Source organism: Camelus bactrianus, chromosome 7, assembly GCF_048773025.1.
Source record: "Camelus bactrianus isolate YW-2024 breed Bactrian camel chromosome 7, ASM4877302v1, whole genome shotgun sequence".
Classification (NCBI taxonomy): domain Eukaryota; kingdom Metazoa; phylum Chordata; class Mammalia; order Artiodactyla; family Camelidae; genus Camelus; species Camelus bactrianus.
The window spans coordinates 1143846-1156296 of record NC_133545.1 but is presented as its reverse complement, the minus strand read 5'-3'; the positions used below and the strand labels follow the sequence as shown (position 1 = coordinate 1156296).

The following is a 12451-nucleotide window of genomic DNA, read 5'->3' as shown; positions in this document are numbered from 1 at the left end:
ACACTGCAGGGCTCCTGGACTCCAGGAATACTGACGTTAAACGTGTATGTTGTTAGTCATAAAAGGAGCTACAGGGAGTCCTAGAAAGCAGTGGTTACTGATAGAAACGAATAATTTTGGTTTTGTTTTCTCGGAATGTACCAATCTAGGTTAAATTAGCTAGTTTAATCCTCAGATTAAAACTTAAAAGTAAAAATTGAATTAAATTCATACACCCTGTCCATCTTACACATCCCACACTTACTGTTTGACTTGGGTTTATAAAAAAGAAACCCTACTTAGCCTGTCAGAAAGTTTGGGAAACTACTGAGGTAATTAAAAGTAAGTAGAAATTTGTAGAATTTGACCTTTTAAAAAACAAATTAGTGGTAATTATAAGTGGTCCACTATGTCAGTTGATGTGTTATATGATTATGTATTGATTTAAGGCTAAGCATTCAGTGAGAATATTCACCCTTCTTTATAAAAGTGTAAAGACGGTGACTGAGGAACAGACACGACTCTAAATGAATCTGGAACTAGGAGGTGCTTCAGAATTCCGTGCGGAAAGTACTGCTTCCGGCATCTTCTCTGGTACAGCCGTTTTTCACCTTTTTAAATCGATTGCCTCTTGACGTTAGTCTGTGAGGCGTAGCGTTCTGTTTGTTAGGGGTCTGCACTGTGGCTGTGCCCTGCGTGCTGTGACTCAGCGCGAAGCTGCGCAACAGGCGCACCTGGACTTAACACTCTGGCTGTGCTGCCAGTCTGCTCGGTGTGCACTTCTGTCGGTGTTACTGCATGAATGCTGTGACACTTGAAAAAAGTTTTCTTGATGTGGTAGAACAGTTTTTTCCATGTTTTTTTGTCTTTTCAGTTGATAGCAAAAGAGCTTTCAAGCTTTCTTGTTGAGTTTCACCAATAATGAGCGTGTGTGAGGTTAGAGTTGGGGTGGCTACAAAGCAGGTGCAGTGATGGAGCATGGAGAGTCAGTGTTGAGCGACGGTACCTCAGGTGCAGGGCTGGAGAGGACTGCCGAGCAGATGCCTGTGTTTTATAACGTGCACCATCAAACGTGCGTGCGCAGTGATGAAATACAGACTCCATCTGAAGATCATTCTTACTGCTGTGTAAGGAAGGGGCGGGTGTTTCTAAAAGGTTGCGTGACTTGCGTCATTGGCGATAGCAGGGTTTATGCCCACCGCACACCTAGAGAGCCCGTGCAGCTTGGGAACTTGTTGCTGCTTTGTGAAGGTCGCCTCTGAAACACTCGGCTTCTTGGTGCCCACGCTGTGGTCTCCAGAGAGACCCTTTCCTTTGAAAGGGAGAACCCCTGGAGAAAGGCTGATGCGGGTCCTGATGGGGAGACGAGAAGGTGAGTCTGGGGCATCTCGTCCCATCAAATAGTGGAGGTGCTGCTGGGGGCCCCTGGGCCCCAGGAGCCCACCTCGGCCCACCCCATCGGCCAGTCAGGGCAGCTGGAGCGTCAGCGAGGAGAATGGTGGCCGCGGTGGGACTCTGAGCTCAACATGCTGCGACTGCTTATTTACGTGGAGGATGCTTCGGAGAGAAACTTTAAAAATCACAGTATATGGGCCTTACTTGGATCCTGGTTCACATAAACTGGTTAAATAAAACTTTGTAACATGAGACAGCTGGAGACTTGAACACTGACTAGGTGTTTGTGATGTTAAGGAACTACTGTTAATTCATTTTAGCTGCGATAATGGTATTTTTAAGGGAAAGAAAGTTTCTACCTTTGGTGATACACTACGACAGTGATACCTTGGGTTTGCTCCCAGACGAGCGGAGGCGTGGGGTTGGCTGCAATTGATCAGCGGTGGTGCTGGGCGCTGGCACGTGGGCTCGCGTCATCTCAGGCTGCTTTCATACTCAGCGTTTTTCTTAATAAAAAGTTGAAGATTTAACTTGAATTTGTACCTGTAGAGATTTATAAAAAAGCAATTAAAAATTAACCGGTTTTTACCCCTCCTCGTAAGAAAAGGTACCAAGTTTTAACTGCGTTTCTCTTTTCTTTTAGGGTATTACAGATCTCTCTATTTGTTAATTAACAGCAAACTTCCATCCAGTATTGAATATTCTGATTTATCTCGAGTTCCTATAGCAAAAATTTTGCTAGAGAATGTTTTAAAACCATTGCACTTTACTTACAACTCCTGTCCAGAAGGTGCAAGGTGAGAATGGAATCAATTTATTGATTTTATGGGGGAGGGTACAGCTCAGTGGTAGAGTGCGTGCTTAGCATGCACAGGGTCGTGGGTTCAATCCTCAATTTCTCCATTAAAAAAAAAAAGTTAGAAAAAAAGTGTTGATTTTTATAGTTTCCCAAGATCTGTATCTAACAATAACCTACACAAGATACTATTTTAAATATAGATTTGAAAGTCAAACTTTTGCTGTATTAGTATGACTCAGTTTAAAGAAAAATGTCCTTTTTCTGTCTGGCCTCCACCCTAATACAAGCTTATAATTCTGTTGACCTAGTTGTTTCTTGCTTTCCTAGTAGCTACCAAAAGATACAAAAACATGGCAGAGTTTTCTTAATAGGGAAGACACAAAATTAGGTTCAGGGTGACCTTGTTGATGTTGACCGCTTAACTTTGATCTGGAAGGATATTTTGAAAGGTAATTTTAATCAGTGATTTTGTGCGCAGTATGTTTTGATTTTATTAAAAGCTTCCAGTTTTCTTTTTCAGGCAACAAGTTTTTACAGCCTTCACAAAGGAGGTGTTGGCAGCGCCTTTCACAGAGCAGATTTTCCATTTGGTCATTCCAGCACTAGCAGACGTGCAGACTGCTTTCCCTTATGAGCCCTTTCTGAATGCACTGCTGTCGGGAGAGAGCGGCTGTCTGAGGACAAGCGGTGGAACACCGTGGCTCTTCTACTTTGTTCTAACTGTTGGCGAAAATTACCTGGGTATGAACTACAAGACGTTTTGCCCACACTCACGCGGAGGTAGTATCAGCGCCTCAAGGGAGGGGAGTGCCTGGCAGGTGTCATGTTGTCAAGGTGGCCTCTGGGCTGGGAATTTCTGGGAAGAGTGTTTTTGCTGAAGGGCTGTGACCTGGGCTGTGTCCCTGGGGAAGGTTTCCAGGCACGATGAAAAGTCTGTTATAGATGCATATTACAAGGCCGTGGAGATTAAAAAGAATTTTAGAGTTGAATGGGAGAGCTCTTCTCAGTATAGAGATGGTTTTCTCATGTATGTGAACTACTGATGTGCCTGTTGGGGAGTTTTGCTGCCGTCCTCTAATGTATTTTAACGCATACTTCCGTATATGAGTTGTTAGAGTTTTAACAATAAGTCCTGATCAGAAATGCCTCTCTGAGGATAAGAAAAATGATCACCCGAGTTTTCCGGTTTCTTTTTAATCCCTTCTAATTAAGTGTTGTCACCGTTTTACAAAGGGACGCTCTCTGAGGAAGGACTGCTTGTGTACTTGAGAGTGCTCCAGACCTTCCTGTCTCAGTTACCAGTGTCACCTGCTAATGCAAGCTGTCAGGATTCAGCCAGTGACTCTGAAGACGAGAGCGAAGAGACGGACAAGCAGGCCAGCACCCCGGTGAGCCCCGCTCCTGCCCGCCGGCCCGCGCACCTGTGTGGCATACACTGCCCGCGGCTTCCTCTGGCTTTGAAGGTGTTGTTTAACTTGGTGTCCATCCTTATGGTTTAATTACATGAGTCATACATGAAGGCATTCTTGTGGTGAGGCCTTCAGCCTGTGGAGCTGTGGCCTCCCGCCCCCTCTGCTGCTGTGCTGTGTCCCCAGAGATAACATCCCAGGGACTGGAGATGCCCTCTTCCACACCTTCTCCTGCACGTCTGCAGACGTGCCTGCGTCGCTTGTGTTTGGTGGTTTCGTGTGGAATCAGGTCACACTGTGTATTAGTTTAATTGTCACTTAGGAAGTGTTCCTAGAAGTGAAATTGTTGGGTTGAAAGGTGAATGAGTTGAGTTCTGAGTTCTGAGAAAGTGCACTCACCATGTGCCAGGCACTATTCTGCTTTTTCTTTCACGACAGCTTTAATGAGATACACTTTACTGTAAAATTCACCCTTTTGAGGTAATCTAAAATTTAGGGATTTTTTAGAATACGAGCGCAGCTGTGCAGCCTCCCCCATGCTCCGATTTCGGAGCATCTTCATCACTCCACACGCATCCACAGCAGTCACTCCCTTTCCCGCTTCTCCCTGCCCCTAAAGGAAAAAAAGGTTAAGTTCTTTCTCACCCTGTCTGTGAACACCGCGTAACATCTTTTGTCAGTTTTTGCCAGCTTCATAGAGGGTAAATGTTATGATTTATTTTAGAATTCATTTTAAATGCATTGTCACACATTATTTCTAGATTCCCCTTCTCTCATTTCTTAGCTCTCACTGTTTACTGTGTGTTTTCAAGGAATAAAAAGCCTTAAGTCTTATATACGTCTGCGCAATTTGTGTCTTACCTAAGTGATTTTTTTTCTCTTAATTATTAATTAATTTTTTTCTCTTAATTGAAGTGGCTTGAGGGATCGCTGTACTGGGTGTGAAGTATTTTTCTGTGAGGAAATTTCACACTAATCAGTGCTAAGCTAGTCCCAGGAAGAGTGCGCTGGAGAGCGGCCTGAGTCTGCTGGGGGGGGGGGAAGGGCGAGGCAGAGCTGCGTGTGCGAGGGAGTCATCGCAGGCAGGTGGGGACGCAGTCGTTGTTGCCGGGGTGGGGCTGATGACGCGGGGGCAGAACGGGAGTTTCTGGTGGATGCTGGAACTTTTCATCTGTAAGAACTCAGAACTGTACCCCAAAGAGTGTAAATTGTATGGTCAAAAAAAGTAGGATCCTGTAGATGAAATGTAGATAAAGCTTCTGTTTTTAGAAGATAGTGTTTTATTTTATCATTTTTTTATTGAAGTACAGTCAGTTACAACGTGTCAGTTTCTGGTGTACAGCACAGTGTCCCCGTCACACGTATATATACATATATTCGTTGTCATGTTTTTTCTTTAGAGGTTATTACAAGATACTGAACATAGTTCCCTGAGCTGTACAGAAGAAAATTTTTTTAATCTGTGGCCAACATTTGTAAATAGAAGATAGTTTTTAACACTTACTTACCTTCTAGAAAATCTGTGAAATAAAAATTTTATTTATACAGGCGCACCTCATTTCCCTGCACTTCACAGACACTGCATTATTTACAAGTGGAAGGGTCTTGGCAGCCCTGTGCCGTCAGGTGATGGCTAGCATCTTAGCAATAAAGCATTTTTCAGTTAAAGTGTGTACCCTTTTTTTTAGATACAATGCTGTCACATTATGCACTTAATAGATGACGCTGGAGCGTAAGCATAACTTTCATCTGCGCTGGGAACCAGAAATTTGTGACTCGTTTTGTTGAGATACTTGCTTTATTGTGATGGTTAGAACCAAACCTGCAGTGTCTCCAGGCTGTGCCTGTACACAGTGTAATTTGTTTCTGAGTGAAGATATATATCAGCTGTATCTCTAATACAGTGTTTTATTTGGTAGATTATTATAAGTTACATAAATTATATTCATCCAAGTTTCCAAACAGTAAGTCAGCAATACCCAATGTTGTGTATATGGCCAGTTTTATATATTCATATATATACACACACATATGAAAAAGGCATATGTCTTTGGTTAATATCCCAGATGGGTAAACTGCATAGAGTGTTAGCGCAGGTTTTAGTCAATGAATCAGATCTTTTTGAAAAGTCAAGATACGAAATAACTTATTTCATTTGATTAAATTATAGTTTCTTTATATCTGAGTATTTTGCTTAAACTGTGATATCGCAAAGAATTTAAAATGGAAATTTTATCAGATGAAACATTTTTCACGCATACATGTATATAGTACAATGCAATCTTAAAAATATGAGAGTTTCTTAAAATGTGCAGACTGGAAATATTGTCATATTAGTAAGCAAAAACTGAGCATTCACAGTTCTGTGCTACTGTGCTGGGCAGAACTGGTGCCTGATACAGATAGTGACTCTGGCTCTCAGGAGGATTTTAGATTACCGGGTGCGTTAGTAGAGATACTGATACGTTCGTCGTGAGGTGGATACGTTTCAGATAACGCCTGTCTGTTTTCACTTGAAGGAAAGGAAGATTCTATGTATCTTTGTAGGGTAGAGCTCAGTTCTAATAGAACATTATTAACTAACTTACCTGGTGTGTTTTAGGAGGATGGTAGACTGTCAGTACCATACATAACAGAGGAGTGTCTGAAAAAACTGGATACCAAGCAGCAGACCAACACCCTGTTGAACCTGGTCTGGAGGGACTCGGCCAGCGAGGAGGCCTTCACGCTGATGGCGGGCATCTGCCACACGCTCATGGTGCAGCACCGGGTGATGGTGCCCAAGGCCAGGCAAGTGTCCGCGTGTGGACGGCGGTGCAACTAGGCCGGCTCCCCTCCCCTCTTGGCGGGCAGCTTCCCCGCAGCCTGTCAGCTGTGTCTGCCGTTGCCAGGGGAGCATGGCCTAGAGTGTCGGCTGTTCATGCTTTTCGTGGAAGACGGAAGTTGTTCTGTGCCTCTCTTTCCTGAACTAGCCAATACTTTGAGATCTTTTTCCTGTAACATGTTCACAAATCAAAGAAGCTCGTTCTCGTGCAGTATCTGGGTGAGGGGAGGGCGCTTAGGCCTGGCCGCCCATTTAAAAGTCTGCCTCGTGCCTGTGTTCTAGAACCAGCATTTATGCTCTCTTTTTAGGCCTTTTCATAGCACTCTTTTTGTCAGGTTGCCCATGACAGTGTGCTCTAGTATTTGAAATACTGAAACAAGAAAGTTTTACAAGACTTTGAAGTAAATTTTTGAGAGGGACAAAACAAAACATGGAAGTTTAAATGTGGCGGATGAGTATGACAGCAGTCTTAAACCATTTTTTCCCTCTATTCGGAGTGACAGTTGAGCGGTTTCTTGGAGTTCAACAGAAAAACGTACGAGCGCAGTGCTGCGCTGTGTAGCAGGTGCCGGGGGCCGCCCGCGGAGCGGCCCTGCGGGCCAGCCCCACTGCGGCACAGCCGCCGGTCTGCATGGCTTAGAGTCCTCCTCTCCTCTTGTAACGTGCTGTCCCCCAGCGTGGAAAGAGCTGTTTCTTCTGCTAGGAAAGCAGTCTTTGAAATGAACTGTGTGCGTGGACCACGTCATCGGCTGCAGCTGCCTTGTAAACAGAGGCAGCCAGCAATCAGGTGCTGTCTTAGCTCTCTGGTGTTTATTACTGTCGGAGGAAGTACGATGTCAGTGAAACTGTCGTCCCTAGATGAGGTGATTAGCTCTCTGTGGCCTAATTGCACTGGAGCAGGATGTGAGATCTGAGGCTCTGCGGCTGAGCCAGGCCACTTGCTTTTATTGGAGCACAAAGTCCATTGCTTCGGGTGGTAATGACTGGATTTAATGCGTCACTGCCCTGGCCTGGGGTTTACTAGTGAACCGCTTCCCAAAGGCGTTTAATGGGAAAGGAGCTTTATATGTAGCCTTGCTTTTATGAGTACAGCACCTATTTCCTCTAAGAAAGTACTCTAGGAATTCTATTTATGGTTTAAATATATTAGGTTTCGAGTATTTACAATGTTTTTCATAGCCCACGAAAGAGCAAATAGGCTTACTTTCGCTCTTGAGGATTTTAACTGCTCTCAGCTTACTTTTTTTAAGGTTTGTGTAAGACGATCAGTAAACTCCTAGACTGATAACTCCCTCTCAGCTCCTCCCGGGTCCTTGTTAGTCCCTCTTATTTTCAGGGTTGTGGTTTGCGATTGTAATTTCTCTTTAATGTTGATTGTCAGGATGTGTAGAGGAAGGTGGAGGCCTTGCTGCGTTCATTTGGAAAGATTTCTGAGATCTATGTTTAAGTGAAAAAAGGAAGATGCAGAACAGTGGGGATAATCTTTCTGTGTCTGGGAGGTGGAGAAAGCAGCTTTGCATTTGCATAAGGAAGCTTGGGAGCGGCCCGCCCGCCCGCTGCCTGCCTGACAGGGTCCTCTTGTGACTTGCCCTCTCCTCCTGGGCTCCTCCTCAGTGTGCTCTGTGCATGGTTCTTTGTTTCACTGTTTCCTGAACCCGAGACTTCTTTTCCTGTTGAGTGTCTTGGTTCTCTTCTCCTGAGTGGAGTCTCTGGGCCACGTCCACTCTCCAGAGCTGCAGACTCCCTTCCGGCTGCTCGGCGGGCGCTGCCGCACTCCTGTCACTGCCCAAGATCGCACTCAGCGCCTTTCCCCAGAGCGTGGGGGCCACGCTGGGCTGCAGCAGTCAGCAGCGTGGCCACTGGGAAATGCCACTGCTTCACTTTAGTAGAAATTCAGTGAAAGTACAGACCCAGTTGCTCAGTCACACGAGCCACACTTCCAGAGCTTGGCAGTCACGTGTGGCCAGTGGCTGCCGTGCGGACAGCACAGCTGGGACCACTTCCATCACCACAGAAAGTCCTGCTGGGTTGCCTTTCTCAGCAGTCCCCGTGTGCACTGTCGCCGGATGTGCGGGCGCTGCGTTCTTTGTGTCAGGTGTTGCCAGACTGAGCTGTCAGGAATAGAACCCCCGTTATTTTGCTCTCCTGCTTAAACATCTACCAGTGAATCCTTTTTCGTCAGGAAGAGATTCACACTCCTTGGCTTACTGATTTGTGCGTGGCCTCTCCTTACTGTTTGGGTACCTCTCTGAATCCCGCTTCTGGCCACGGGAGAGTGTCGGCCCCAGCCAGGCTTCGGCGCCTGCGCTTCCCCCGCCCCCTTGCGCCGCATCTCATGCCCCACATCCCACGCCCCACCTCTGGCCCGTGCTGGCGGCTGCCCTCCGCGTCCTTCCGCCTCAGCTGAGTTGTCTGTTAGCGTCATGCGGAGGGTGCCCTCTCTCAGAAGCTTCCTGAGCTCATGGCCTGAGATTTCACCTGTGGTTCCCGCTTTCAGCGAGGTTTCCTTCTTGTGGCAGGTACCCACTCTCAGAGCGCCGATTTTGAGGAGTTTGGCTTCAGGGTGGGCAGATCGGCATGTTCTTTGGAACTTGGGTCTTTCGTCTCATTGAGATGTAAAACTTTGCAGTGGAATTTTAGAAGTAGTGCTTTAGGGATCAGGAAGGTTGGTACTACAATTTGCCTGTAGTTCCCTTGTTCATACATCGAATCATACACCATTAGAATCCGTTTTATTGCAACAGCTGCTTGATTCTTCTATCAAACCCTAATAGAACAAGCCAGCTTAATTGTGTCTGTGTTACGAATCTCGTGTGAGTAAATGATCGTGTGCCCTGGAAGAGCACAGCCATTTCCTCGTCTGCTGTCTAAGCACTGTGATGTGAGTGTGGTAACGGAGACGCCTTAGTTCTTGATTTATACATGGTGTCTTTAATAGTTGGAGATAGAATGCTTATGCAAGTGACTTCAGTGGAGAAAACTGTAGATTTGTGTTATGTGTGTATTGTAGAAGTACACATTGTTACATATTTTTATAAACAAATTTTTTATAGTATTTTAGAAGAAATACGGAGGATGTACCTACAGAGAGAAACATACTTAGTTTTTAGCCTGTGGTTTCATGCTGCTTTCGTTATCAGCAATGTTTTTGGTTTAAACAACAAATTTAAGTAGCTGTTGGTTTTGTTATACTTCGCGTTGTTAAAAAGGTCAAGTAAAATTTGTGAGCTTTTTAACACGTCAACACAGTGATTTTATTATTGTGTATTTTGAAGTCATGTAGATTATAAGTGAATTGACAGTTGTTGTTAGAGACATCAGGTTAATAGGCTTCCTTTTTGTCAAATTTAGCAAAGTAATTTGTAGTGAGTTTTGAAATTTCTAATTTCCTGAATATTTAAGAATGATGAGTCAGTCACAGGAAATGCAAGTAAACATAAGAAAAGCATGCACAAAGGCTATTTAGAATTTTTTATAAGTTTTCTTTTAAGAAAGGTGGTAAGAGATATACGAGGAAGGAATGTGAAAGAAGACACCAGGTTAGTGGGCACTGCTGTCTCCCATTTTCATTAAACTGCAGTGCAGGGGGAAGCACACTCCGAGTCTGCTCATCTTAAAGAAAGTCGATTGTCAGGGAAAGGAAGCTGTCTGTTTAAACCGTGGTTTTAGCGCTGGGACGTTAGTTTAACGCAGCTGTATGTCTAAAGCTTATCTTCCATTCTTAGATCCTAGTTTGTCAGTAAAGGAAAAAATTTTGGCAACTTGCCTCAAACTGAAATACATCTTAAAACTTTTATTATCATTAAGGAAATTTAGAGCTTATTTTTAATCTTGCATTATCTCAGAGGTGAAATGTTGTATATGTATTTTAATACTGCTTTTGCCAATAAAGTGACACTTTGAGCAGGAAAACACAGTGTCTCGCTTGCACTTGCGTGCTGCGGGAATGGAGGGGTCTGGGCGGCTGGCTGGCCCGACCCCCCGTACCTGTGGCATCTTTCCATGCAGAGGGGGTGCCTGGGGATGCCTTGCAGTCGCGACCTTTCCTCCTGCATGTGCGCCGTGTGCTCCATCGTATTCTCTTTAATAACTTAAATAGTCCTTGCAGACAACTGGCCCGAATTTATGACCTGGGTTGAAAATGTTGCCCTTTACCAATTAACTCATGGGGTTATCTCAGCTAAATAAAGCTTAATGGGTAATTTTTAACATATCCTAGTATATCTTAAGAATATAGCACTGCCTTACCTTTTAGCAGTAAAGCCCCAAATAATCTTTACTACTTTATAAAAGGTCTAATAATTCGTTTTATTATTGCCCATTACGTGATTAATTTAGGAACTATAATTGTTTCAAAATTAACTTGAAATATAACTTTTGAAATACGTAGCCATGAAAATGATGTTTAAGAAATATATATATATTCATGTGGAAAGATCTTAATTATAATATTAAGTGAAAAACTGTCATAAGAGTATGTTGGAGAACCTCATTTTTATTTACTTCTCTACACAGAATATCTGGACATATTATTTATTCCCAGGTAGTAAGTATCTCTGATTCTTTCCAGGATCGTGGGATGAAATACTGTGAATGATCTTCTGCCTTATTGTGTTGTTGTTAAGAAGGAAAAATAAAGGAAACAAACCTGATTAAAATAGATGATTCTTCAGATTTTTGAGGTGCTGTTAGTATTCATATTTAACACAGTTTTAAGAGGTCTTGCTTGTCAGTGAAATTGCACATTCTTTTAAAAAGAACTTAATATCTTGATTAAAGAGAAGTAAGGCAAGCAAATACTACCTTCTAAAGTCCTTTTATGTTGAAAGCTTAACGTTTCTTACGGCTTCCAGCTTACTCTGTTTCCTGTGTGGTTCTCTGGGTGTCTTTCACAGCGTACAGAGCACCCACAGAGGCAGCCCGTGGAGTCTGACTCTTCGTTTACATTTAGGCGCGTGGCAGACGTGTTAAATCTCTCAGAGATGGGGTGCGTTATTATTTTCCAACACAGCGCTAGTTTTCAACAGTATAATCTTTTTGAAGTGACTTTTAAGTGGAAATTTGCTTGGACATGAATGACAAGGACTCAGTGCACTTAATAACACGGCTTATTTAATTGGTCTCTTATAACTTACTGTGTTATCGCCACTTGTCATTATTCCAATAAATTTTGTTTTTACAAAATTACCGCTTGTATATATGCACTTGTAGCAAACTTGACTCACTTCCGTAGAATCATCGTGCTTTGAGCTGGAGGAGACCTTGGAACTGGTGTAGCACAGTCTCCTTGCTTTCTGACTTAGAGGAGGCTTGCTTCTGGCCTCCGTGGTGTTTGAAGAGGGGCTGGTCTCAGTGAGCTGAGAGATTTCTTTCTAGGCTGAGATTCGTGATCCTAGGGAGATCTTACGTAGTCTTCCATGCTTTCACTATTTTTAAATGATTGTGCTTTTAATGCCATGTGGACATCACGAAACTCACCACACTAAAGTAAGGCTGGATTTTTCAGACCAGTACTCCATAACCCCTGTGGTGTACTCAGAAAATGCTAATCCTGAAGAATGTGTCTGATATTTTGGATTGAATATAGAAAAATATTCAATTAAATTTGAGATTTTTGTATTGAAAAGTGACTTATTTAACCCCTGTTCATTTCTCTTCTATTATGGGTATTTAAATTAATGCACTACCGGCAAATATTAGTCTATTAAATAGCTAATATTATACTCAGTCCGGTGTTCACAGTGACTGGTGATTAGCTCCACAGAGGATTGTGGATGCACACTCCGTAGTGTTTTCATTTAGTCAGGTCATCCAGTTACTGTGAATGACCGTTTCTCATGAAACGACCTGGAAGTGGTCTGAAGAGACCCTGGCTGGTGGCCACGCTTCGGGGGGCGCTGGAGGAGCCCTGTGCTCGTCTTTCAGGGCCCCTGGGGTCTGTTGCCTGCTCCGCCGCGTGCTGACGTGACTCTCTTCCCCACTCGGTGATGGTGCTGCTCAGCTCCCCCGCAGAGTGCACAAGACCGCGCGATGGATGAATGGGCG

General features: G+C 43.9%; 1 protein-coding gene across 5 annotated transcripts in view; it reads left to right on the top strand.

Annotated features, from left to right (window-relative positions):
- UBE3C (ubiquitin protein ligase E3C) overlaps positions 1 to 12451 on the top strand; it is a 99925-nt gene that overhangs the window by 31340 nt on the left and 56134 nt on the right. For all 5 annotated transcript variants that reach the window (XM_074366643.1, XM_074366641.1, XM_074366642.1 and 2 more), the window contains exons 7-10: positions 2018 to 2171; positions 2694 to 2914; positions 3407 to 3561; positions 6185 to 6372. In XM_074366643.1, the coding sequence (XP_074222744.1) occupies positions 2018 to 2171; positions 2694 to 2914; positions 3407 to 3561; positions 6185 to 6372 (718 nt within the window). The remainder of the gene's footprint in view (positions 1 to 2017; positions 2172 to 2693; positions 2915 to 3406; positions 3562 to 6184; positions 6373 to 12451) is intronic.